Raw genomic sequence first — 26,528 nt, 5'->3', positions numbered from 1 at the left:
GCCCGATACGACAGGCACCATGTGGGCTCAAGGCAGCCGGGGGGCTCAGAAAGCCGCAGGTCCCACCAGCCCAGCCCCTCCTCCCCCGAGGCAAAGTCCTCAACAGCAGAGTTAAGGGTTATTCCCTTCCTCTTAAGGCAGCCAAGCCAGTGGCAGGAAGGCCAGGTGGCATTACTGGAGATCAGGGAATCTCTGCTTCTGCTGGGGTCGCCAGGTTCCCACATGGGGAGCACCAGGGCCCTCCCCAACCCCCACCTCTCACAGCAGCAGAGCCAGGCTCCCGCCTCACCGCCCCACTCAGTGGCACCCCTCCCCGCGGGGTCCCACCGTGCCTCTGTAAGAAGAGTCTGTATAGTGAGTGGACGGCAGACAGGTGTATTTAGTGGCCTCACTCAACACTCCCGAACCATCCACATGGAGTTTCTGGACCTTGCCTGCTGCTGGCTCCCCCCGCCCACACTGGTCCCGCTCTCCTGCCAGCCCCTGCTCATCTCAGGGCTAAGCTGTACACGTGGTAGATCTCGTCTGGGAGGTTCTCCTGCCGCTCCTGGGCCAGGAGGCTGAGGCCCGCGCTGCGGATGATCCTGTGGACCACGTCGAGGTCCCGGCACACGCTGCTGTCCACGTCGTCCAGGATGACGCCCTCCTGGGCCATGTTGTCTTTGATGACGATGATGCCGTTGGGGCGGAGGCCCCGCTTGCAGCGCCGCAGAAACTCGGCCAGGTGCTGATCGGTCAGGTGGCCTGGGGAAGGAGGAGGCCGTTACCGGGGAAGAACCGGGCACTTCACCACTGCCTCTCTTTCCGCCACCTCTTACTGACTTGCCGGGCACTTACTCTGTGCTTAACACACAGGGCTCACTGGCTCCCAGCAGCCTGGAGGGGTTTACCAGGCCCCATCTTAAGAGGAAACGCTCAAAGTCACCTACCTGATGGCAATCAGAAAGTACGCAGCTGGGGTTTCACCCTGACTGGGTGACTTCTAGGCCCTGCCCAACACCTGCCCTCCACACCACTCGCCCCTCCTAGGCCTGGATCAGGGGCCTGTGCCAAACAGAGTTCCTTCCCTACATTAAAACTTGAGACAGGCTTTTTGGGGACCACAAACTACAGGCCCGACCGAGCGTGTCCCTAGCAGGCCTGTGCTGCCCACCTTGGAGGAGGGGGCCTGCCGCCAAGTCAGCAGCCTGAGAAGAGCACCCTGGCTGTGCTGCTAGGCCAAGTGGGCGCAGGACAGGATGTGGACAGAGTAGGGCTCGTTCACCGCGAATGGCGGGGTGGGGCAGGGGAGCCAAGGCTTCAACTTTTCCTCTGACTAAAAACCCCTTACTTACAAAAACTCATTTCCACATTCTTTGAATGCAGTAAGTTATTGGCAATTTAAATTTTTTCAACCAAAAACTGCACCCAAGTGGGTTGTAGCAGGTATTGAGTCAAAACAAAACATGGAAGCAGATTAACCTTTTAGGTGGAGTCTGGGGAGCAGGGGGAGGATTCGAGGCTCCCGAGGCGTAGGGAAGCCCAGCCTCTGAGACGCACGGGAAGGCGGATAAGGGCCAGGGGATGCTCACCTATTACCCACTGGATCCAGATGACGTCGTAAGAGCTGGGCTCTGGGCTGAAGTCCTGGAGCCCACAGCAGAAGTAGTTCCTCACTCTCTTGCCCTCCTCCCCCAGGTAGGTCTTAGCCTTGACCAGAAAGTCCTCTGTCACGTCCACCATGTCCACCACCGCGAAGAGAGGCAAGAGCAGCCGCTTGGTGATTCTCCCGATGCCAGCTCCGCAGTCCAGGGCACACGAGGTTCCTGTCTTGTTCGGGCCTTCCTAAAAGCAGAAGAGGCAGGCGCTAAGGATTAGGAAGCCAGAGGCGCCCTGTCTCTGTGAAGGGGCTGTTCTTCATGAGCCCTGGGACAACTCAAATCAGGGCTGGGCCCAGACTGGCAGCTGGCACTGGTGGGGACGTCAGAGCGTGTGAGCACAGCACGCTTTTTCTGGGCCACACGTTTCTAAAACAAAAGCCAGCTTCCACATAAAGGTGTTGACTTGAATAGGTGCATTCATCTCACTCCTGAGACCCCATTAAAATGACAGCAGAGCAAGAATAAAAACGATTCAAGCAGTGAAGGAATGGAAGAGGGCAAGCAGTGTGCCAATGTGGGAAAATGGAAGGTGTGTGGAGTGGGGAGCAAGCAGCAGCCTCCTGGAGACAAGGAGGCAGACCCAGGGCAAAGCCAGCCTGATGCAGACGAGGGCGGCGGGGCGAGTAACTAGGAGCCTGTGTTCTGCAGAACAGCCAACACCTATAGCCCAAATGCTTGCCAACACAGCAGAAGAGCAAAGGTTTTGCCTCTAGAAAAACTGGACAGTTTGCCAGAGGACCGCTTCGTTCTGGCACCCGGGAGGCCCCAGCCTAACAGCCCTGTCCCATCTGGTAACCTTGAGGCAGAGTCTGCAAGCCGCTCCACCCGCTCTCCGAGGCGGGGGGGGCAGACACCGGCTGAGAACCGGAGACCCTGCATGGTGAAGGTGGTGCCCCATGCAGACCAGGCAGGGCCACCAGCGCCACGTCCTCTCCTCCTGGAGAGCACACCAGACCTGCCTACCCTCAGGAACCTCTGCAGGAACTTCCGGGAGCTGTTGATGTCGATGCTGGAGATGTGGCCATACCCCCCGAGCATGCCGTCCACGGTGGGTGGGACCTCCTTCCAGTACGTCTTGGCCTTGGAATAGAATTGTTTCTCATCTTCGATCACCTCACTCGTCATGCTGTCACCAACCACGTCTCTGCTCAGGCACCAAATTCAGCAGTGGCGCCTCCTAAATAGAAAAGAGTAAAGGAGCCTGGTTGAGGGCCCGAGTCCCACACCGTGCTTTTCCTGGTCACACGATCCTGCCTGACACAGAGGAATGGCCAGTGTCCCCAAATCTGCTTCCACCCTTTGGATGGCAGTGCCTTCTGTCTCTTGCATTCAAGTCATTTTCCAAAGCTATCTTCATGTCAGAGCAGGAGACCCAGAGTCCTGGCTTCTGGTTCCTTCCTTACTCTTCATGACACCTGACTCAGTGGCTTCTGACCCCAGGGTACAGAGACCCCCAACCTGCACTTAAGAGAAAGGAAAACACAGCAAAGAACCCAGGCCTCCTACAGCAGAAATTTCAGCTGGCCGCGACAGGGGCCCAAGGAGCCCCACACCTGCCTTCCTCTCTCGTGAGCACAGAAACAAGCTCACTGCAGGGTCCAGTCCTTCGTTACCATCAGGCAGACTCTGCCAGGCTCCGGGCTGTGAACCAGGACAACGGACACACACAATCGTGTGTGAGGATGGCAGAGGTACTGGGGCTAGAAGGGAACAGCCCGAGGAACCAAGTGTAGCCGGGCATCAGGGCAGACACCCCTGGGGACAGGACACACAGCTGGAACTAAGACGGAGGACGTGTTTGCTAAGCAGTCAGGACGGCTGCTTCGGGAAGAAAGTGTGTGGAGAACCTTCCAATGGGAAACCTCGGGTCCTGCAGGTTACATTTAGTAGTTTAGACTCCACACTAAGAGCAATGAGCTTGAACTCCTCTAGGATAAGCAGGGAGCGGCCTGAGCTGGATGCTTCTGGAAGGCTGTGTGGACTGCGGGAAGAGTGAAAGCGGACGGGTCAGGAAGCAGCGGCCAGGCCCTGGCGGCAGAGCTGAGCCCCCAGCGCTGCACAGGAGAGGGGGGACGGTTCGACAGTGCCACACTCAGGGAGGGACATCCACACCGCGACAGGAAGGGTCGGAGGATCACATCTCTCCACCTAGGCATGGCTCTCAGCTACAGATGGCCACCATGGGCAGGTGCTGTCCCAGCTGCTGTGAGGCTTGTCCAGATCAAGTCCGACCCCCTGAGAGCTTACAATCCAGAGGAGAGACAGGAAGAAATGGAACCATCAAAAGCACAAGGCAGAAACAAGGACCCTTCGTTGAGCCACAAAGTGCTATGGAAACTCAGGGGATGGAGGAGTCCCTTCCAAATGGAAGACGAGGCAGCAGCCGAGAGAAGGCAGCCCCTGAGCCGGGCCCTTAGGACAAGGAATGTTCTGGATGGGGACAGAGCAGAAGAGGCATGACATGCATGCTACACAGAGAACTGGGTGATGGCCTGGGCGGGCTGCAGTGTGGACAGAGAAAGCGGGTGTGGGAGATGAGCCCACAGGCTCAGCAAGTTCAGCCCTGTCCCCCGTACCGCCCACCAGCCTTGACAAATCTCTGGTTCTGTATCTGTATCCATCTCCCCACTGGACTGGGAACTCTTTAGAAAGCAGTGGACACCAGGATGCATCACTGTATTTCTCTTGCATCCCGCGTAGCACACAGGTATTCAACCAAAAGCTCCCTTCTGATCAAATGAACCAAATCTGCAGGTGCACACTTACCTGGCTGTATTCTATCTGTTGGCCTACCCTCCCGGGAGGTGAGCTTCCCAGGAGCAGGGACGTTACCTCATACACCATCAGCCTTACACCTGTCACAAGGTGGGTGTTTACTAATTGGTTGCTGAATGAATCGAAGAAGGACCTTTGTGCAGCTAGTCATTTTACACTTTAAAAAAAAACCCTACAGACAAAAACCTAACCACTGAAACCTGATAAGGCTGAAGCCCATTACTGACAATATAATTCTTTGCTTTCCCCAAAGCCTTTACAACATGATTCCTTTAAATGTCAAGGTCCCCCGAATAATCTAATTTACAAGCATTCTACTTACTGGCAGATTCTAGGAACCAGCCAGGGGAGGCATACACAGGCTGGGAAATGGCAAGTATAACTCTGACATTTGTTCTAGCAGCTTAGATTCATTACTAAACGTGATTTCTGGGGCCCTGTCTACACTTTGCTTCTGGGCGTCCAGATTGGGGTGGGCAGGTCCCCAGGAGTCAGAGGGAACAGCTGGGTTGTCAGACTGCAGGAAATCCTCCTCCACTCTGTCCAGATCACAGCGAGGAGCTACCTGGCTGCAGGGAGGTGGAAGGCACCTGGGCCCAGGCTGGCTTGGTGGGTGCTCCAGTCCAGCTTGGAGGGGAAGAGGAACCCTTTCTCAGAGAACCACTCCTCAGCCAGTAGAATGTGTCTGTGCATCCTTCATGGTCATCTGGCCAACACCTCCCCTGCCAAAGGCGTTCAGGGAAACACCCAGGCAGCCGCTCCAGTTACTACTCTTCTCCCAGGATACGTGGGAGAGAACGGTGTTAGAACTGTCCCCATCGGGCTCTGCAGGCTGATCTCATCCTCCTCTCCAGTCTCTAAGAAAGAGACCGGAAGCAACAGGAGGCAAGAGCCTGCCCGAAGCTACCTCTTCCCTCCCACACCGTATTATAGGACAGGGCCTGTTCTCCCTGGATCTGTGTGGACAGCAGTTGGACTTATGAGAATGGCAGGGTGCTCTATGAAAGAGAAAGGGAGGGAGGGAGTAAGGAAGACAAAGAAAAAAAAAATTAAGGGGATTAAAAAGCAAAGGCTCAGATGGACTAAAATGAACCAGGTCTGAATCCCAGCTTCGCTTCTCATCGGCTGTGTAGACTCAGGTAAGACACAACCTCAGTTTAAATAAGTGTCTTTATCTATTAAATGGCAACAGCAATATTTACAGGAAGGCTGTGATGATTAGACGTGGATATAAAAGTGTAAAGTGATCCATACGTTGCCGGGCACGTATCAATCTCAAACGTAAAACTCTCTGTCAAATGAGATTCTCATGAATTCTCTCTGCCAAGTGTGAAGATCTAATGAGAAAATGCACTGAAAGGCCCTATAAACCTTAGCGTGTTGGCCACACCTAAGGGATTATGACTTACGCAGACTCAAACAGCTCTACCAATCCACGTAGGAGGGGAGTGAGATTCCAATCCATGTAAGCGGGGAAATACTGCAGGTTTTAGAGACTCTATCTTTGTGATTGTGGCTTCTGGCCTCCACCAAAGCATTCCACATGTACTTCCAACACTCCCACAGTCCATAGTTTACAGGGAGAAAAACCATTCCAATAATGGAGTGATGCACACACAGAGGAAGCCAGGAACAGGATTTGGCAGAATCCAGACTTCTTACCCTGGTCAAAGCCCTAGTCCTCCCAGGGGCTCATCCCATCTTACTGGGCAGATTCCATACATCCAGACCATGTGCAATACTGCCCAGCCTTACCGGCAAAGCTTCTGACACCAGCTGTTTCTACCCTTTATGGTTCAGACGAAGAAACCAGGGTCCAGAGAGAGCACAGAGTTGATGGGCAGCAAAGCCTGGGCCTTCTGAAATGGCAGCTTCTCTGCCAACAGGCTGACCTTGACTCCAAGGTCTCTTGGCAGTGGGCTGTCTTTTGAGTGGCACCTATGTTGAGCCGTAACTGGGGTCAGGTCCAAAGTGAAATATGACAGCAACTTCCATGTAACAGGCATTACCCTGCGGGCGACTCTGATCTGAGCATTTTACTGAATCCTCACATCCATCTTCCTAGTGGGTGCTCTCCTTACCTTCGTTTCTCACAGGGGAAACTGAGGCTCAGAACGGGAGAGGGACTTGCTGCGGGGGGAGCTGGCGTAGGGGAGTGCATTGGTCAGGCTTCGGGGGTGCCTCGGCCTTCCTCCACCCCCAACCCGGGGCCCAGGCCCGGCCCGCCGACCTCCCCCGAGCGCGCACGTGGGGCCCGGCCGGCTAGAGCCCGGATCACGTGAAGAGCCGGGGCCTCAGGGCACCGAGGCAGTTGGGGGCCGGGACCTCCCCTCTCCCGGCGGCCGCCCCCGCCCCCCCCCGCTCCGCCTCGCACTACTCACCCCGGGCGGGGGCTCCCGGGACGCGGGAGAAGAGGACCAGAAAGAGGAAGGGAGGGCGGCGGAGGCGAAGACCCCACAAACCCACAACCAGCTCCGTCAGACCTCGGCCAAAAGCGACACCTCGCGGCTGGCGCCGCCTTTGTCCGCTTACATCACTTCCGGGCGCCTGGAGGGGCGGGGCCGAGGCGGGCTCCGCCCCGTGGGCTGGGAACCTAACGCGAGTTTAGTATCGGGAGAGCCTCGTAGTCTTAAGGAGACGGCCGCTGTGCAGACCCTGTCCCGCCTCCAGCTTGCGCATCAGCTCTTTTGGAGGCGGCGAGGCTGGACTTTTAAAAATGAGCCTTCTGTGGGTTTCCACTGGGTAAAGAGGGGGAGGGAAAGTTTCATTCAAGCCTTAATCCGACCCGTAACAATGAACATCTTTAAATAATGCACAGAAAGAAAGAAAGAAAGAAAGAAAGAAAGAAAGAGAGAGAGAGAGAGAGAGAGAGAAGAAAGAAAGAAAAGAAAAGAAAGAAGAGAAAATACCTCTGGCAGTGCCATGAGGTTGCCACTCCAAATAAAAAGAACAAGTCCATTAAGTTTCCATTCCAAAAAGGTTGCCTCCCCTAATCTCCCATACACAGAAATTCTAGAGAGTTCCCTGAAGCAGCCTTGATGGAAATGTGAGTTTGCAGATAGGTAGACCTTGTGAACCTCTTCAAGCCTCGGTATCCTTTTCTGCCGGATATGTGTAATAATTACTCACCTTCCAACATTTTGAGGGTTAAATTTGTGGGACATTGTGCATCAAGCCTTCAGCCCTGTGCTTGGCGCGAGCTCTCAGTAAATAGAAGCTGCTTCATAAAATTCACCACAATATTCATATGTATCATAATAGTCACAATATTCATCATAAGTTCTTTTTTCCTAAACTGACATCCTGACTTAGATTTACAGTGATTTCCTCTGGGCGTTCCACACCAGGTGCTTAAAGTGTGTTGCTCTAATGAAATGAAAGCTATGGTGAGGGGTGCACTGCAAAGGGTCACCTGCTGTTGAGTCCCCCAAATCTGTCCATATTTTTGGCACCTCTGAAGTACCTCTCTAGGGTACTTTAGGTTCGACTTGGTCCCCCTGGCTTGGGCCCGTCTCCCAAGCATCATTTTCCACGTCTCTGTGGCAAGGGGATAAACTTGGACAATTTCAATTGCTGGAGGTATCTGTAATATTTGGGGGGCAGCTCTGAGCCTAGCTCTTTTAGGGGCACCTAAAAATCCACCCCTAACTTTGCTTCCTGTCAATGGAAGACAAAGTCCCTTCCCTACACCTGGACTCCAAGGCCTTTTGGGTCTGGCCAGCCTGCTGACCTCACAGCGTCTTGCATCTCTGAATTCCCAAACCTTGCACATAGTATTGTTCAATAAATGTTTGCAGCAAGTAAGGGTTGGCGGGCTTCTTAGAAATCATCTAGTTAGTCTGGTGTTTCAAGAGCCACAGATGGGGGCCCAAAAGTCCATTTCACCATGGAGCCCTGAGAAAGGAGAGATTTATCCAGAATCACACAGCAGGCAGGAGCAGAGGGTCAACTCAGAACTGGTTCTCTTAGTTTCCAGGTGCACAGCATTCTTACTGCCCAGCCTTCTAGTGGAAGTTTCAGAGCCACCCAGCCCAAACGTGACCCACCTGAGCCTCCCAGAACCAGAGGGGTAGCCGAACCCTGGTTCCTTCTTCGCTGGCTTGGGCCTGGCTGCCCTGGCCAGGAGTCCCACGCCCTCTTGTGACTGCAGCCTTGGCATCCTGAAAACAGCAGCCCCGCCCTCTGCCCCTAGCCTCACTCCCGCTTGGCCTGGGGTGAGGGGCGGATCACAATGACTGAAGAGGCCCTAGAGGCAGCAGGGAGGAGCCCGCGGAGGGACCAGGCCAGGAAGATGGGCTCTCCCAAGGACCAGCCCACCTGTTAGGGGGGCTCTAAATTCAGGGAACTGTCTCTGGCCCTGCGTCCAGACCCCACTGCGGTGAGTGTGACACTAGAAGACAGCTCAGAGCTGACAACCATCTGGGAGTGGGGTATGGTAGGGAAGGAGCTGGCTCTGAGACCCCAGTGCCAGAAGCTGGGGGCGGTCTGGGGCTCTGTTTCCCAAAGAGGAAGTTTGTTAAAAAATAAGCGTCTTGGCCCCACCCAGGACCCCGTGAATCAGAATCTGGGGTATCTGTATTTTCAAGAAGTTCCCACCCACAAGAGGCTCTGGGCCTCCAGCAGGACTGGGCAGCTGCAGGGCAGGTCACCCTTTCAAGCTGGTTCCAGGTTCCCGATTGCCATGGTAGCGCTGGTAACAGTAACAGGACGTTAAACCCTCCAAGTGCTAAGTGCTCCCTACTACGTGGTGCTATTTCACGCTCAAAAGGACTCCGTTATCCCCATTCTACAGATGAGGACACTGAGAGAGGTTAATTGCCAGTCTTGCCCAAGGGCACAGCTAATAAGTGGAACTGAGAGTAAATCCTAAATAACTTCTTAAAAAACGATAATAATGTCAGCTAGTCTTTGTTGAGCATGTACAACGTGCACTATTCTAAGCCATTTACGTGGGCTCGCTCATTTAAACGTCACAGCAACTCAAAAAGGTGGGTACTCTCGCCGTCACCGTTTCTCAGGTGAGGAAACAGAGGATCGGAGCGCTGTAGCCGGGAGCCACTTACTACTGTCTGGCGAGCTAGTGGTGGTACCCCCCAAAACCAGACTGCCCCGCTCTGGGCGCTATGGCCTGGGGGCTGGTCTATGCCCGCCTCTCCACTTCGCACGGCACCCCCCGCCCCCACAGGCGTGAGGATGCCCTGAGCTGAGCGCAGGACCAGACATGCCCCGGCGTCACCCCCGCTCCTGGGCCCAGCAGGTGGCGCCCGAGGGGCTCCCCGGCGATGGCGTTCGCCGAAGGAAAGACCCGGGGCTGCCCAGGCTACTTCTGCCCGAGCTCCGAGCATCCTCTGGCGTGCGGGGCTTCTCCTGGGGGTCGAGGGCCTCGGGGAGCGGCGCCGACTGGTGGGAGGACGCGGGGTGTGAGGCCTCGCACTTAGATCCCGGGGTGGGCGTCAGGCGCTCCCGGCCGCGCCTGCCCGCCTTGCCCACCCTGGCCCAGCGGGCGGCGAGGAACCGGACAGCGCTGAGGTCGCTGCTGCTGCCGCCCCTGCTCCGGGCCCGCGAGCCTCAGGAACCGGCGCCCTCGCGCCCCGGGCCTGGACCGTGCGAGGACCCGCGCAGGGGCTCCGCCAAGGAGGCCCCCGACTCCTTGGGCGCCCTCGTAGGAGAGCTCCTCCCCAGCCGGTTCCGAGAGTTCCTGTGCCAGCTCGGAGTCCAGTGTACCCAGCAGACAAAGCCACCGAGTGAGGCCCTGCTGGACCTTCCAGGGGGCGGGGCAAGGGCGGGGCTGAGTAATTTCCGGCGGGGGGACGGGGTCCCACCACCTGGCATAGAATGATGCTAGTGTTCGGAGTATGCCTGGTAACCACCCCTTGAGGGCAGGTCTACCATTGCCCCTACTGTACAGATGAGTAAACTCAGGCCCGAGGCCATACAACTAGGTAGAGCCTAGTAAGGACTGTACCCAAGCGAAGGCTCATAGCTATTTCCACCTCCTCCTGGCTCCCAGCACCCTCAGCATCGCAACATCAGCGGGGTGTATCAGAGCACTGCGGAAGTTCTCAGTGTCCCAGCGGCTCCTTCCTCCCAGACCTCCAGTAAGTGCCAGCGACCTGCTGCTGGGGACAGGGTTGCCATCAGTGCTCCGACAATGGGGAACCTGGATCACTCATGCCAGGTGTGGTCTATTTGTCTTCAAGGGACCAGTCATCACACTTCAAGAATAGTCTTAAGAAGATTTTGCTCCATCAGATACCTGCCCTGGGGCCCTTGAGGAGAGACCACTCACAATTTACCACAGTCAAGAAGGCCAACCAGTGAGTTATGGGAGGGTGGGGGTAAGGGAGTGGAGAGAAAGAGCATTTCTTTCCTTCCTTCCTTTGCTCTGACTTTCACCCATGAATTTATCCATCTGTCCACCTATTCATCCATCTCTGTGTCCATCCATGAATCAGGTCTTCTCCCAACTTGTTCAAGAATCATCCATCAACATCTATGAATCCATCCACCCGTGAATCAAGTCTGCTACCAACACATTCATAATTCATTCATGGATCCACACATATATTCATTCTCCCATTCACCCTTCCACCCTTGCATACATCTCATCTCTGAGCTAGGTCTTTTACAACCTGTTCACGAATCTCTCCATTCATCCATCCATCCATCCACTCATGAACCAGGTCTCCTATTGATCCATTAATCCACCTAGCCATCCATCCACCCATCCATCCATCCATTTAACTAATCATCCAGCTATTCACAAACTCCCAGAATTCTATCCATCTATCCATGAATCCAATAATCAATCATCCACCAATCTTTCCATCCACTTGTAAATCCAGGATACTATCCATCTCTAATCTAGTCATGAAGCCATCTACAGGTCTATGTACTCATCTACATAATCATTCATCCACCCATATATCCATACATCTACCCATCCTCCTAAGATTCAGTCCTATTATGACCTTTTCATTAATTCATCCATCAGTCCATCCATCCACCTGCCTTCAGACACCACAAATGGATCAGAGTAGGTGCCAGAAATGAAACACATCTGCCAACCTAGGAACTTTAAATCAATCAGGCCAAATAAACATACTACTTCTCACAAGATAGAATAAATAAAAGTATGGAACTCATTATCTCAGATGTGAGCAACAGCAGGGTGGACACCACATTGTTTCACACTAAGGAGCTAATTCTTGAGCGCCTTTCAGTGAGTGGGATTCCCTGGGAGGCCCTGCTGAGGACACCAGGTTGCCTTAGAACAGGCTCCAGCGGCCTTTGAGAGCAGAAGCTGAGGGTTCAGACCAGCACAGAGCTGGAGCGAGCCTTTGTCAGGTCCTGCGGCTGGCACATAGCAGGAGTGCAAAAGCAGACAACTGTTGGGTAACTAGGTCCCAATGCCTGTAGCCAGAACTGTCTTGGCCACCTCCTGGCTGCATGGCTCTTCAGTGGGCTTATGAAAAGCATCCCTTCTGTGTCTACGTGGACATAAAGATGTGGTCAGATAAATGGAGGCAGATATGTCAATATGCATATACTTATGGTCAAACATGGCATTTCTAAATAACAGAGCCATGGATGGATCAAGCCGGCTGTCCTACAGCCCTACCCTGGAGGCTGAACTAATGACAGTAAATAAATGACAGTAAGTTAATGACAGTAGCAATAACAGATACGTTTTACTGGTACTTTACCAATATCAGATTCCTTACCGTGTCCTGGACGCCTCACATCATTTACTTGCTGCTCACCAAACTCTTATAAGGAAGCTATTCTCATGCCTATAACACACAGGACATAATTTAAAGGGGAAAAAAGCAAAATGGAGAGGGCAGTCTGCCCCAGGCCACATGGCTGGGAAGCATAACTGAAATCGATGATTATGAGAACAGCTCCCGGTCAGAGATGTTCACTCCTGGCCCCGCAGACCCTGGGCAACGTGCACCGAAGTCCCTTTCATCTCTTCACTGCCCTGTACAGTGGGCACAATGATGATCCCCATTTTCCAGACAAAGAAATTGAGGCTCAAAAGAGTTAGACTTGAAACCCAGGACTGCCTGACTCCTAAATTCATATCCTTATTCTTGCTGCTGGATTGCTTGACGTGTGAGTGCCCGCTCTGGAACCAGGATTTAAATCTCAGCTCCACCTCTAAACAGCTGTGTGACCTTGGGCAAGTTGCAAAAAAGAAAAAAAAAACAAAAACCAACTCTGTGCCTCAGTTTCCTCATCTGTAAAATGGGAATAATCATCATGTTTCCCAGGTGGTGTGGATTTGGTGGGCTGATGCCTGTCACGCACTTGATCCACTGCCTTGAGGGCAGGACGTGCTCAGGAAACCCTGTGGTTGTCAGGGTCTCACAGCGAGCTCCGGGCTGGCGAATGTGTGTGGTCAGGGTGGCGTGGGGCGCTGGGGGCTCAGGCCCTGGTCCTCCCCTGCCCCTCTTGCTTCTCTCAGCAGGCCCCACGCTACACAGGGTCCCAAGCTCAAGGCTGTGCTCACCCACAACTCCTCGGGGGAAGGCTCAGGCCACCGCAGGCGGTGTTGCCCTTTCCGAGTGAGGTTCGCTGATGAGACACTGAGGGATGCAGCGCTCCGCTACTGGGAGCGCAGCTGTGCAGGTGAACAGACAGGATGGGAGCCCTGGACTCCAGAAAGTTCCAGCCTGGACAGCAGAGGCCATGGACCTGGGTCCTGGGAGTTAGGGGCTGGCCTGCAAAGGCCAAGAGGCCGCTGACCCTGCAGAGGGGACATCTGAACTGGCCTTTTAACAGAAGCTGTTAAGGTGACCTTCAAGGACTAAGTAGAGGGTCTGAGGTCCAACAGAGGTGTCCCAAGGTGGGTGGCACCAGGGAGAACAGTGGCTGCCCAGGCCTGGCCACCACGGAAGGACTTCTTGCTGCCAAGGGTTCCCACACGCCCTGTCCACCCACCTTGGAACCAGCACCGCAGCCTGCAGACCCCTCATCTGGCCCCGAACATGGCCTCCAGGGGCTGGAGGAGGTAAGAAGCCACCAGAAGCATCTTTTTCCCACATCCATGAAGGCAGGCCTCCAGGGCCTAGCTGAGAAGGTGCCCAGAAAGTTCCAGAAGATCACACCTCTACGGAAGGCCGACACTGCCTGGTCCAGACAAGCAGCTGGGAACTAACCACCGGGCCCAGGGTCTCAGGCAGAACCTGGCTCTCGGCTCTTTGGGGACAGATACGATAGTGTCCGTTTTGGCAGGGCTTCCAGTGTTTTCTGAAGTGGCCGTGGAGAGGCAGGCCAGAGGAATACCTGTCCTTACTCTGGTGTGACCTTTACCAGGGCCCCTTTCCCCAGCTGCTCGGTCCCTTTTCTTCTCAGGAGTCCAACAGCCACATCTATTTATTAAGCACCAACTGTGTGCACTTTCAGGGAATGGCTGCCCCAAAGCCTCCCTGGGGGTAAAGCCCTCAAAATCCAGGCCCTTGGCCCGACCCAGCCCCCTTCGGGCCGCAGGAAGTGGGAGGTGCAGGCTGCAGTTGTGCCCAGCTTCTAGTTGTTCAATGGGGAAGCCAAGGCCCTGAGAGCAGATGACACAGCAACCAAGAAAGAAGCCACAGCATCCCCGGGCCACCCCTGGGGATCCAAGGAAAGGGGACACTGGAGAAAGTTGCTTGCAAATGGCATTTGGGTAGCATGGGAGACTGGGTACAGGGGCTGGGTTATAGCCCAGGGCACCAGCACGGGGCTGGGACGGCTGCTTCTCAGTCCTTTCCACCTGGGGAATGTGGGGTTCCTGGCCAGCTGGAGGAGCAGCACTTGGACATGAAGGGCTCCCAGCCCCAGTTACCCTTTCTATCTACATAGGATTCTCAGCATTGTCTCTTAGATTTCCGGGTGGAGTGATTGGCCTTCCCATTGCGGGAAAGGGAGCCCATTTGGGGCTGGAGCAGGAGTGGGTGTGGGGGGGGGCGGGGGCACAGCTTGGGTAATAAAGGCGGAGACAGTCATGCAGGATAGTTTTAAAACCCCAGCCTTCACTAGAGGCAGCCAGAAGGCACTAGGGAGCCTTGGGTTGCCATGGAGATGGGGCTTTGCCCAGTCTTGCCTGCCAGAGGGAGGAGGGGAGAGTAGAGGGGGCGCCCCAACCTGGGTAGAGAACTCACAGTTGCCCTCTCTCCTCCAGCACAGCAGGGTGTCACCGAGAACAGGACAGCCAACCGGTCAGGGTCAGCGGCATCGGAGCAGGTGTTAGGGAGTGTCGGGAGATGGCTGGAGAGTTTGCCCAAAGCCCTGTACCCCGGGGCCAAGGAGGAGACCATGGACAACTCATTCACCTGGGACTTCCCTGGCTTGTGAGGCTTTGAGGAAGGGGACAGGATTCATGCATCTCCCCACACTGTAAACCCCCCTGTCCAGCAGTGGTCTGGGTCCTTGAGGGCCCTGCCAGCCGTGGGTGGACCTGGGACTCAGGGTCCCAGCAGCTCATGAGCTCCTGTCCCCCTCAGGTCCACCCAGGAGCCGAAGGGCCACCTCTCTGAGGACACCTCCATGAACAGCAGCCTGCCCTTCATCCCTAGGGCCACCATCCCGAGGCAGCGGGGGGACCTCAAAACCTTCCTGGAGCAGGTGGGCAAATCGCCCTGTTCCTGGAGCCAGAAGCTGGTAAGCAACTGCTGGTAGCTAGCCACCAGGAGCTCCCCTTGCCCAGTGGTGGGTGCCCAGTGGGGTGGCCCAGGGCTCTGGGTAAACCCCACTGTGTGCTCAGCTCAGGGGTGGACTGTAGGGCTGGGCTGCCTGGGTTCAGATCCCAGCTCCTTACTTGCAGACAGTGGGGTCTTTTTGCATATCAGTTTCCGAATCTGTAAAATGGGGCTGACTGCAGTGATTTGCCTCCCCGGGCTGCAGTGTAGAATCCCTCTGGGCCCAGGGAACCCCATCTCCTGCCCAGAGGCCCCCTGCATCACCCAGCTGGTCCTCATTCTCACTCTAGGAGTCCTTCCTGCCCAGCCTGGTGTTGCACACTGTCTTGAAACGAGGCCACCCTAAGGGGTACCAGCTCCTCCTGCCTTCCGCAACATCTCATCGTGCTCAGAGATAAATGGCCACTGGAACCCAAGCCCAGGCATGGACATGGGCCGGGAGTGAGGAGAGGATTTCCCTGCCCTGCAAATAAACACACATCCCAGGTGGCTGGAACCTGCTGCCAGGTCTCACCATACAGGGTTCTCCAGGTGCTTGGCTGCTGGTCTTGAGGGATGGGGCAGGAGTCCTGGACCAAGGGGGAGGGAGGGGGTGGAGTCACAGCTGGGATGGGGCTGAGGGCTGGGGGCAAGGTGTCTTCAAGGGTCAGGCTTGTTCCAAGTGAGCCCCTCTTCTGGGAGGTGGAGACCGCCACATACCTCAAACTTGGGACCAAGCCTCTGTCAACCTAGATCAGCCCACACCTGAAACAGGTACATGCCCTGACCACTCCCCCTTCCCTGACCCCAGCTTCCATCTTTGACTGGAGCCAAAGGCTGTCTGATGACCACCTCTATGAGGTGAGGAGGCAAACATTTGTCTTATGTGTTCCCCAGGTCAGGTTCTCACCATCTGGTCCCTGGAGGGCAAACATCTGGGTGGGCAGAGGCCAGATGTTTCTCTCTTAGTGGCAGGAAGAGGTAGGAAGGCACCAGGAGCATCCTTTCCCAATATCCATGAAGGCAGACCTTAGGGGCCCGGCTGAGGAGGTGCCCAAGAAGCTCCAGACGATCACACCTCCACAGAAGGCGGGCCCTGGCTGGTCTAGCAAAGCAGCAATGTGCTGAGCCACATAGGAGGCGGTGAAGGACAAGGTGGTGGGAACTGCCTTGGGGGTTATCTGACCGCTACACTGGCCCAGCAGTGCCACCTCGCTTCGCCTGTCTGCCAGGTTAGGCCCTGCCACACATCTGCATTCCAACTGCTGGGCAAAGTTTGAGCTCCTTCCCCTCTCTCCTTGAAGCAGCGCTTGGGCACCAACCCCTGGCCAAACCCCGGATCGAGTTCTTTATCGCCACCTCCTGGCCAGCGAGAAAACAGACACGGAATCCACAGCCAAACGCTGTGTTAAGGGATGGCTGGGATTGGGCTGGACAGGCAGTGGGGATTTTAGGGCCAAGACGCGTTGTGGAGGGGGGAGGCCTGTTTTGAAGGGGTGCTCTGGCTCCAAAAGAAAGGCCACAGGGGAGTGGGATGGGGCTGTGTTGCCACCCCTCTTCACTGGGGACTGTGGTGGGATTCCAAACCCTGGGATGACCTCTTCCCTCCATCTCATTTCTCAACTTTCACTACCCCTCCTCCCCAGTATTTCTATTTCCTGAAAAGTCTGTGGGTCCCAGAGGAGGCCTGATTCTACTGCACCTCCTCCCCGTGGCCTTGCACAGCCCATGTCGCCCTCTCCGAGCCTCAGTTTCCCTGGCAAGGCCGCGGCCACCCCAAGCTGGCCACCGGCTGCAGCGCCGCGCTGCGCCCACACGGGGGCAGTGTTGGCCTGGCTTTGGCGCCGCCCGGCGCGGCTGAAACTTCTCCGCCTCTTGCTGAAGGGTCGGAAACTTTTCCCCTCGTGCCGCCCTCGCGCCTCCCTCCCCGCGCCGCGCGGCCTCCTTCCACCTGCCCGAGTATGAGGGCGGACCGCGCGAGGATGGGTCGTGCCTCCCCCAGCCCCTAATTTCTCTTTCTCGCCTTTTTGTTGTTGTTAAACCAAAAAACTACTAAGCTTGCGACAGCGCCGTCAGCCACGAGCACTGGGAATGGAGTCCCGCGTGCAAGGCACAGGGCGGGGATGGGGGGGCGGGCACCCTGCGGCATCTGGGACCCCAAGGCAGGACGGCCGGGGCGCGGCCCCACAGCGTCCCTGCACTTCCCGGCCGGCGGGGTCGGGGTCGGGGTCGCGACTCCGCGGGCCGCCACGTGGGCCCGGCACCCCGGCTTCTCGGGGACCCCTCCCCTGCCAGCCGCCCCTCTCACCAGCCTCCCTTCCGCTCGCATCGCCCCCCTCGTCCCCGCCCCCGCCCTTCATTTCTTCTCGCCTCTCCCCGTCCTCTTCCTTCTCCTCCCTCTGGTCCCTCTCTTCCTCCTTGACAAACATGGATTCTGTGTCAAGAGGACCCTGAGCAGCAGCTCCGAGCCTCCCCTCCGCCACTCACAGCGGAAACACACGGACACACAGGGACAGCCGCAGACAGGCCCCCGGTGACGCGCCCCGCGCACACACACACACACACACATCACACACACAAGTCAGACACACACCACGCACGCACACACCCAACACACCACACAGACCGGAGAAACACACAGCACACAGATGCACACCATGTAAAGATGCGCCACAGACACAAGCCCCCAGACACCCCCTACACACGCACCACAAACACCCACACCCGTACAGAGACCCACACCACAACACTTAGCACATACTCACAGAGGACGCACACATACCCTCCCACTGTTAGGGTCTCCTAGCGACCCCAGCCTCCCCATTCCGGGTCCACTTGTTGGCTGAGAGGCAACCCCCATCCCGTCTATAGATCTTTCCAACGTGCCCCTGCTCCCAGCAGGCAGAGCTTGAACTTGAACATGGGGGACAGAGGGAGGGAGGGGTGGGAGGGAGAGCTGCAGGGAGCGCCTGGACCCCTCCCCAGGGTCCCCAGCAGGGTCCTTTTTGCTGGAACATTTCCACTCAGGGTTGGTAGGTGGCCTGTCCCTCCTGGGCTCCTGGGAGCAGTGCAGCTGGAAGGCCGAGGAAGTGGCTGTGGCTGGAGATGGTTGCCCCAGCGTTTGCTCCCCACAGTCCCAGACCCCCTGAATCTCTGGGGAGCAAGGCAAGTGTACCCCGCCACGGGTCTCTTCCACTTCTTGCCTGCCTTCTCATTCTGAGCAATGGTAACCCCCACCCCATTTCACCCCCACCCCCACCCCCATCCCACCCTGGCCCTTGGGCAGACTTGTGCCAAACCAGGGTGGGGAGCAGTGGGAGTTGGGTTTGGTTTGGGGTGGTGGAGAGGGAGGAATGACTCCCATTCAGGACAAAAGGAAGTGATGGGAGAGGGAGAAATTCACTGCTCTTTTCTCTTGAGTGCTCCCCCATCTCTTAGGGCCTCTCCACCTATAAGGGCATCTCTTTAGTCCCTCTGCAGGGGAGACTGAGGCCCAGAGAAGCTAGGGGCTCTCGCCCAGACTGTGGCAACCGCAGGAGCTGGATCTGGGACCAGATCCACACGTGTCCTAGGCCAGGGCCCAGCCTTCAGCCATACACAGAGGCATTCTCTCAGAAGAACAGCCATTCACTGTTGGGAAACCGAGGCCCAGAGAGGTTCATTTCTTTTTCAGTGTCACTTAATTTTCAAGTGTTGGAGTCAGGATTCAAATTCAGCAGGAAGAGACGCCAACAGACAACCCTGGGGCTCCCCCTCCTCAGGGCAAGCAGAGTGGCCTGGAAGATGCTTCCTGCCCCATCCCCTGCCCCCACCCCCCACCTGGGGCACCTTGGAAGCAGGGAGAACCAGGGCAGGGTCTGGGAGGGAGAGAAGTGTATTCGGGGAAGATGTGGAGACTGGCACAGAAAAGGACAGGAGCAAAGGGTCTTGTGAGCCAGAAGCCTCCAGAATTCCTCAGAGGGCGGGGCTGGACCCCTGGGGAGCGGGAAAGGCAGCCCCAATGCTAGTCCAGGCCCTGGCCTGAGAGGGGGCCGGAGGCCCGATGGCGATGGGTAACCGGAGCAAGCCAGCCCTGCACGGGGCTCCAGGAACATGAGCTGCCCTGGTGGCTCATTCACTTTCATTCTGCAGGCAGTTGCTTGAGCACCTACTGTGTGCCACACACATGCTGGGCCCTGGGCGCACGGTGGGCACCACCCTGCCCTCAGGAGGCTACAGTCTGGTGGGGGACATGGATGGACTCAAATGGGCAATTCACAGTGATAAGTGCTCTGATGGGAGACCCGGCTCTGGGATGGGGGGCTAACCCAGTGTTCGGGGCATGGGGTGGACACCTGGGCCTAGGATGACAGTGAGGTGAGGTTGTTGTTAGACCCAGACGGGAACAGGAGCCCAGGAAGGGGGGTGACTGTTACAGTCCCCGCAGCAAGGCTGCTGCCATGATTCTCAGCACGGGCAGGGGGAGCCAAGGGGCCCAGTGGGGCTGTTGACACGGCAGGGGGAGAGGCCAGTGTTCCCCTAGCCCAGAACACACACACACACACACTCACACACACACACCCTGTGCCCTAGCCATGAGAGGGGACGCCCCCTGCTCATTCCACGCCCTCGGCCTTTGTACCTGTTATCTAAGTTCCCCCTCCCCCACCATGGCCTCCCTTTCCCTGACATTTCTGCCTTTTGGGGTCCTGTTGTCACTCCCTCCCAAATATGCCCTGAGTGATAGATGGGCTGCACCTTCCGGGGGCTCCTGCCAAAGACCATTAAACTCCTCCATGGAGACAACACATGCTGCCACCTCCAGGCAGCCCCACAAGCCTCAACACTTCCCTGTAAACAGCCTTAGCAAAGTGGTGACACTGTGTTCACCGCGCCATTTGGGCTCATCAGAGCCAGCCTCGGATGCTGGGCGGGGCCCGAGCCAGAAGCAGAGTTCGGTTAGACCCAGCAAATTGGGCTCTGGAACCCTCCTGAATAGTGGCACTTGGACCCAAAGAGCCAGGGGCCGCTCATCTGCTGTCTCCCATCATGAGGCCTTGGGGACCCTTAATGACTCACCCGCCAGGGTTTCCCGGGTTTATTGTCTGCACCTGGCAGCCCTGGGGATTGTGGTGACGCCCGCAAGCTCCCGGGGAGCCCCCGTCTGGGCTCTGGGCTGACTTCCAGCTCTCCCAGCTGCAGAGCCCAGCAAACCCCAAAGAATCTTCTCCCAGGAACCTGCTGGCCCAGGCAGTCCGAGACCCAGCCTGTGCTCTCCTGGGGAAGATGCCTCCCCAGGCTGGGTCTGGCCCTGCATACCTTCTAACAGTTCATAGCCAGCTTGTAGTGTTAACGAGGGCGACAGGAACCCACATGAGCACGCAGACCCGGGTCCTGACCTCCTGGAGCTCGGAGTCCAGCCGGGAGTCACAGAGGCATAGTGACTAAGGCTACGAGCAGGTCCTCATGCAGACACTTGTCCAAAGGTCGTCATGCTCCAAGCTTACTTATCTACACAGGAGGGCACAGCTCTGTGAGGTAGGCAGGCCCTTAGCTCCACATTATAGATGTGAAGAAACCAGGGCACAGAAAGGTTAAGTCACTTTCCCAAGGTCACACAGCTGAGCTGCAGATAAGACATCAGTGATAATAAGCTGTGATGAAAGAAGGACAGGCAGGTGTACAGAGGAGCACAGGGTGTCTACTTCCTCTGAGGCAGGGGTTTCCTCCTCCAGAAAGCTGGCCCAAATTTCCTCCAGTTCAGAGGGCAAGGCCCAGGGGGGCAGGGCTGGAGCCAGTGTCCACAGGCTGCCTACCTATGGTAAACTCTACCCCTACCTTAGTTCCATTCCTTCTCCTGCAATCAGTCACAGACACATTTATTGAGCACCTACTGTGTACCAGGCTCGGCGAACAAGACTGTCAGCACTCTGCCTCAGGGAGCCCACACCTTGGTCAGAGAGATAGGGATGGGGCTGGCCTCACAGGTGTGTGACCCCTGCGTCAGTCACACGGGGCCTCGCCCAGGAAAGCCCTCTACTCGGCTTAAATCTCTGTGGCTCCCATCGAGATTCTGAATCAGTTTCGCGCAAAGGGACCTATGTTTTCATTTTGCCCTGGGCCCTTGCAAGCTGTGTAGCTGGGCCTGGACACAGCTATTAAACTGTGGCAAATGCTGGGCGGGGCTGTAAGGGAGGGCTGGCAGGCAGTCCGGGAGGCTTCTTGGAGGAGGCAGTAAGTAACAGATTGACCTAGGCCTGGGCTTTGTCCTGATCCCACATCCTGTCACGGGTCCCCGGATCCCACAGGGCAGCTCCCTGGGAGCTGGGTCAGCATCACACAGGAGGTCAGGAGCAGCAAAGCTCCAAGGGGACCTTACAAATACCCCCGCGTGTCTGTTTGGACTAGATAACGTGAGTGCGCAGCATCAGTAGGCACACGCCTCCGGAAACCAGAGAGGAGAAAGCCCCGCCCAGTCGTCCCCCACTGGCCCTGGTCCCGCCCACTAGGTAACCTGTTCCCTGGGCACCTTCCAGAGTTATTCTGTGCCATGCATGGAAGTGCGTACGAGTGTGTATTTTTGCATTGTGATGCTGATTTTTGTGTGTGTGGGATGTCGATTTTATACACGTCCTGTATTGCACACACTTCCTGCTCTTAGTGTTCCCACTTGACAGCCTAACTGGGAAATCACAGAAGGCTCTTTCAAGGTCATTTAATTGCATAGATGGAGAAACGGGGACCCAGAGTGTCACAGCAAGTGTGGGTGTTCTGGTGGCCCACGCACGGCTCCTGGCCTTGGCAGAGAGGCTGTTGGTCCTTCCACGTGCTCATGCGCCCCCAGGCCTCCCTGACAGCCTCTCTCCTGTCCTAATTGCAAGGACTGCTGTGGAGGGAGCCAAAGCTCTTTGCTGTGAAGGAGGTACGGGGATGATCCGCATTTCTACGTGAGGCTCAGAGAGGTGCAGGCACCATCCTAGGGTCACACAGCTGAACAAAGGTTGGAATCAGCAAAGCTACACTGCCTCCCAGAACAGGTTCACATTTCCCGGGGAGAGGGAGCTGCCCCCTGCCATATACTGACAACCTCCCGATGCCAGATGGGGCAGCTCCAACTTCAGCAGGTGAGAATTGGCCAAAGGACCCTTCCAACCCGACAGCCACCAGGATGGAGCTGGCAGGAGTCCCAGCCAGGCCTGGAGGGCGGGGCCGGGCCAGGTGGCCTGCTGGGGGCTGGGGCAGGTGTGGGTGCCTGGGCCCCCAGGCCCCAGCTGCACCGAGGTTCCTGGCACGCGCCCCCGGGCAGCCTGTGCCTGTCGCCAGAGAGGGCTGGCGTCAGCTGGCTGCATGTGCCTGGGGCAGCGATTCAACATTTGGGTTCGAAGCGTTATTTTTATTGTGTTTTGTTTATTCAAGGCTCGCCTTTGAAATCTGTTTTGATGCCTCCCCATCCCAGAGAAGGGAGCTGGTTTGGATGCATCGTGCAGCCTTGACTCCGCCTTAAAAATAATTCCCCTAGAGTTGGGTGCTCATTGTCCCTGAGCACACGTGGCCCCCCAAAGTGTGGGTGTCTGTGGTGGGTCTGCCCTGGTCAAGCAGGGGCAGGCAACAGGCAGCCCCTCAGAAGCTGTGTGAAGACCTCCAAGCACTGGAGGTGCCGTCCATGCTGGCACAAGGAGGCTCAACTTTGGGGGGTCATGAGGCCTTTGGACAAAAGCTAAGTACTTTATCTGTCCAGAAAAATGTACCAGCACACCAAGCTTTGCAGTCAATTCTAGGAGCTTCTAGAACCTTCTGAGGCCCATCCACAGACCCCTCCCTCCAGTTTACAGCCTGTTCCTGAAGGAATCCCACAGTCAGCCTTTTTGGAATAATAAATAATAATCTTAGTAGCTAAAACTGAGCACTTACTGTGTTTCCAGGGCTGTGGTGTGTGGTTTCTCAGAGCAATTCCTTTATGCCCCATAATTGAGGCACAGACAGCTTGGGTCACTCACCCAAGGTCACATAGCTGGTAAGTGGCTGAGTGATGGAAGCCCCGCCAGTGCAGCCCAGTCTCTACTCTTAACCTAGCATGTGTGCACAGGCTCGGTGTCTGGCCCCTTAGTAAACTGAGGGTTAGGCCCTGGGGGTGGGGCAAGGAGGACCCCTAGGTCTGGCTAAGCTTGGTGACTGGGGGCCAGCCCTTGTGAGAATCAGATAAGACCCACCTGGAGACTCCCCTGGCTCAGGGCTAGCGTGGGGGCGCCATCTGGGGAGCTGAGGTTACTGGGAGTGAAGGAAGCGAAGTGCAGACACCGTCTAGCCCAGGCTCCTCCTCCCTCCATCTCCCTCTCCTTTCTGTGTCCTTCTTCCTTCCCTCTGCCTCCCTCCCTTTTCTCTACTCCTCTTCCTCCCTCTCCCTTCTCCCCCCTCCCCGCCCCCATCCACAAACAAGGCGAAGACTTGCTCATGCCCACAAGCGCCTGTGCATCTTAGGGGAGAAACTGCTCAACCCCTTACACAGCACACTTCCGAGAAGCCCAAACCACGTCTGGGGGAGCCACTGGTCCCACTCAGTTTGCACATTGGCTAAGCCCCCAGCCCAGGCCAGGCTGCCCAATCCCGGCCTCGGCCTCGTGCGGCCCCTCCCTCCTTCCCCAGTGCAGGGAGGACAGGGTCGGGCCTCCATGGGCCTTCCAGGCTGGGATTTTCAGCGTTTGCAGAGTTAAGACCCTAATACTATTTCCAACAGCTTTTGGTGGTTTAATAGAATTGAGGATAAATCTAACTTGCAAATTTTCCCTTTTGATCTCCCTCTTTTTTCTTTTAGTAGCTCAACAGAGCTGGGTTTAGAACAGGACTGGAGACAGCTCCCTTCTCAGTCCTGCTCCCAGCCAGGGTTCTCCTGAGGTTTGAAGTCCTGGCGTGCTACTGAGGTGGTTGCCAACTTTCATTCCCACCTCCTCTCCCCCGCCTCAGCACTGACCTGGCCCAGGCAGGCTTCTCCAAGCCCCAGAGACCCACACTTTTCTGCCCTCTCCCAGGCTCCCCTCCTCTGCAGCAGGCTTCTGGCTTCATTAAGCTCCTAAGCCAAACCGCTTCATGCCCCCAGGGCCTTTGCACTTGCTTTCCCCTCTGCCTGAAATGCTCTTCCCTCTAGCTCCATTGACTCCTATTTAACATCAGGTCTCAGCTTCAATTTCTCCTCCTTGGGGAAGCCCTCCAGGATCCAAATTGAACAATGGTAATGTTACCGGTGCACAAAGGACTATTCTCAGCAGAACCGGAGCTCCAGGAGCACAGGGACTGAACAGGCCCCCAACACAGAGCCTGCCACGTGGGAGGCCTTCACTAAACGCTGGACAAGGCACTCCCTGCTGTGCTCTGGGCCTCAGTTTCCCCGTCTGAAGGAGAGAGGGCAGGTCGCACTCCTGCGCTTGCCACGCGATGATTCTCCGATGCTCCCTCTGGGTTTCTGGCAAGGATCACACTCATTTCACGGTATTCGACTTCCTTGATTATCTGATTTTCCAGGGAGGAATTTTAAATCTCTGGGTTGGGGTGGCATCTGCCTGGTACCCGGGTACCCATCCCATCCCACCAGCCTGAGTGCACCTGACAACCTGGGGAGGCCCATTAAAACTGCCCCTTCTTGGCAGTTAAGCGCCCCCCACCCCCGACCCGGCACAGAGAAGCCCTTTCAGGCTCCATAGCTGTGTGTTGTTAGGCCCGAGGCGGGGATACTGGTGGTGGCAGGACTGCTCTCTGTCGCCAAAGCTATCAAACTCCTTCATGCCCCCAGGGTTCAAACTCTGACTCAGTCATTTCCTGTGAGACTGAGGCTCACTATGCGCCCCTCTCTGTGCCTCCTCAGTCCCTCAGCTACATACTGGATGTAATAATGGTAGGTCGCAGCTGGGGTTCTTGTTGGCTGGGTGGTTACCTGCCTGGGCTGTGGGGATAAGAGGCTCGACTTTTCTCATCCCAGAGGCAGAAGCTAAGCTTCAAGTCTTCGGAGCAAAAATAAACCCAGGTCCATACCCAGCTCTGCTACTTATCTGGCTGTGTGGCCTCCCAGGGACAAGGTTTTCCCATCTGTAAAATGGGGCGATAGGTACACCAGCCTCTGAGGGTAGCTGCCCGCCAAGGTGAGCCCTGGCTCCCTGCTGGGATCTCAGCGTCTAATCACTAGGGAATCTTCCCAGAACACTTCTCCCCAGGAAGGTCCGGTGCCAGGGCTTCCTGCGCATGGTGGAGGGCAGCTGGGGAAATCGAAGCACAGAGAAGGGCAGAACAGGCCTGAGGTCGCACAGCCCGGCCAGGATAGAGGTTGTCCCTGCCGGGACGAGCCGCGCAGGCTTCCCTGGCCGCTAGGCCCTGTAGGGACATGCCCAGCAGGGACGTGCAGGGCCTCGCCGAGGTCCCTGCTGGCTGAGCCGCAGGATGAAAGGGGAAATCTGCCCAAACCTGCCTCCCTCCGGGCTCGCCCGCCCCTTCCGCAACCAGTTCAGGCTGGGGCGGCGGGCTTTGATGTAGGCGGAGGAGCAGCGGCCCCCGCGCCCAGCCGGCTCGGAGCCTCCGGGAGGTTGACTTGAAAAGGCAGCCGGGGGCCCCGCCCTGTCTTCCCGGGACCGCCCGGAGGAAGGGAGGAGGCTGGAGTGGGGGTGGGGTGCGGAGCGAGGGAGCGGGTTGTCCTCGGCGTTCAAGGCCCCGTCGGCGGTTGCCCTGCCTGCGCCCCTGGTTGCGAGGCTCCCACGCAACCCCTGGGCTAGACAGAGTGGTTCCCAGGTATTGGCCTGTCTCGGGCCTTAGCCAGACTGTTCCTCCTGCCTAAAAGGCCTTCCCACCTTTTCCTGCCAGGCTTCAGGGTCAGCTCCTCATTTGGGGCTCTATCTCTTCCCAGAACCGCGCCCCAATCCCTTCCAGGTGCCCTCCTCCCGGTCCCCTGCTGCAGCGCCCCCAGTGGCAGCTCAGGCTCTGGCTGTGAGCTCCAGGACGGCATCCCTGCATCCCCCAGCCTGATGGGCTGTGGGCAGGTGCTTGGGGAACCGGGAGAAGGTAACAGCAGTCATGATGATAAACCTTAGGGACCGCCGATCTGGGGTGGAGGAGGAGGGGGGGCAGAGAAAATTCCAAGCTCCTAGAGCACATCCCAGGTTCGTGGTATACCGTGTCCTATCTTCCAGTTACAAAGCTGGGTGGCCTTCCTCCCGCCTCCAGCCCGGGCCTTGCCCTCACTGCAGAGGTGCTCAACCACTGACAGCCCCGCCAGTCTCCTGACTCCCTGCCCCAGGGTCCTGTGATGCTTTATACCCGCCTCCTTGAACCCTCTCCTCTGCTTGCCCAGCTGATTTCCCCCACCTTTCTCTCCCAGCACCTCCAGAGTGGCAGGCTGGGGGTAGAGTTTCAGTTCCAGGTTGCAGATGGGGGACGCTGAGGCCCACAGAAGGGTCCAGATCCCAGAGCTGGCGTGACAGACCTGGCAGCGCTA

At 56.8% G+C, this 26,528-nt stretch overlaps 2 protein-coding genes across 11 annotated transcripts; one reads left to right on the top strand and one right to left on the bottom strand.

Moving 5' to 3' along the window:
- Nucleotides 1-354: 354 nt before the first annotated feature.
- Nucleotides 355-8,569, bottom strand: NTMT1 (N-terminal Xaa-Pro-Lys N-methyltransferase 1). 5 transcript variants are annotated; one of them, XM_015240259.3, is made up of 5 exons: nt 6,797-6,949; nt 6,497-6,557; nt 2,668-2,817; nt 1,572-1,824; nt 355-744 (listed from the first exon to the last, which is right to left on the bottom strand). In XM_015240259.3, the coding sequence occupies exons 4-5, from the start codon at nt 1,720-1,722 to the stop codon at nt 488-490; spliced, it is 408 nt and encodes a 135-aa protein (XP_015095745.1). In that variant the 5' UTR covers nt 1,723-1,824; nt 2,668-2,817; nt 6,497-6,557; nt 6,797-6,949; the 3' UTR covers nt 355-487. The 5 variants fall into 5 exon arrangements, with proteins under 5 accessions (XP_015095745.1, XP_031533508.1, XP_072816362.1 ...); XM_031677648.2 differs by having other exon boundaries at nt 2,604-2,817; nt 6,797-6,948; XM_072960261.1 differs by lacking the exons at nt 6,497-6,557; nt 6,797-6,949 and adding an exon at nt 8,462-8,569 and having other exon boundaries at nt 2,604-2,817.
- Nucleotides 8,570-9,458: 889 nt separating this feature from the next.
- C4H9orf50 (chromosome 4 C9orf50 homolog) lies at nt 9,459-15,615 on the top strand. 6 transcript variants are annotated; one of them, XR_012072313.1, is made up of 7 exons: nt 9,459-10,159; nt 10,426-10,513; nt 10,616-10,732; nt 12,886-13,049; nt 14,586-14,749; nt 14,903-15,059; nt 15,388-15,615. XR_012072313.1 is itself a non-coding variant. In XM_072960255.1 (7 exons), exons 1-7 carry the CDS (start codon nt 9,637-9,639, stop codon nt 15,493-15,495), a joined length of 1,290 nt encoding a protein of 429 aa, XP_072816356.1. In that variant the 5' UTR covers nt 9,459-9,636; the 3' UTR covers nt 15,496-15,615. The 6 variants fall into 6 exon arrangements, 5 of the variants coding, with proteins under 5 accessions (XP_072816356.1, XP_072816357.1, XP_072816358.1 ...); XM_072960255.1 differs by having other exon boundaries at nt 14,581-14,749; nt 14,903-15,023; XM_072960253.1 differs by having other exon boundaries at nt 9,463-10,159; nt 14,581-14,749.
- The last annotated feature ends 10,913 nt before the right edge of the window (nt 15,616-26,528 follow it).

The sequence above is a fragment of the Vicugna pacos genome, chromosome 4 (genome assembly GCF_048564905.1).
Source record: "Vicugna pacos chromosome 4, VicPac4, whole genome shotgun sequence".
NCBI classification, from domain to species: Eukaryota; Metazoa; Chordata; class Mammalia; order Artiodactyla; family Camelidae; genus Vicugna; species Vicugna pacos.
The sequence above is the reverse complement of the archived record's forward strand: the minus strand, read 5'-3'. Positions and strand labels throughout refer to the sequence as shown.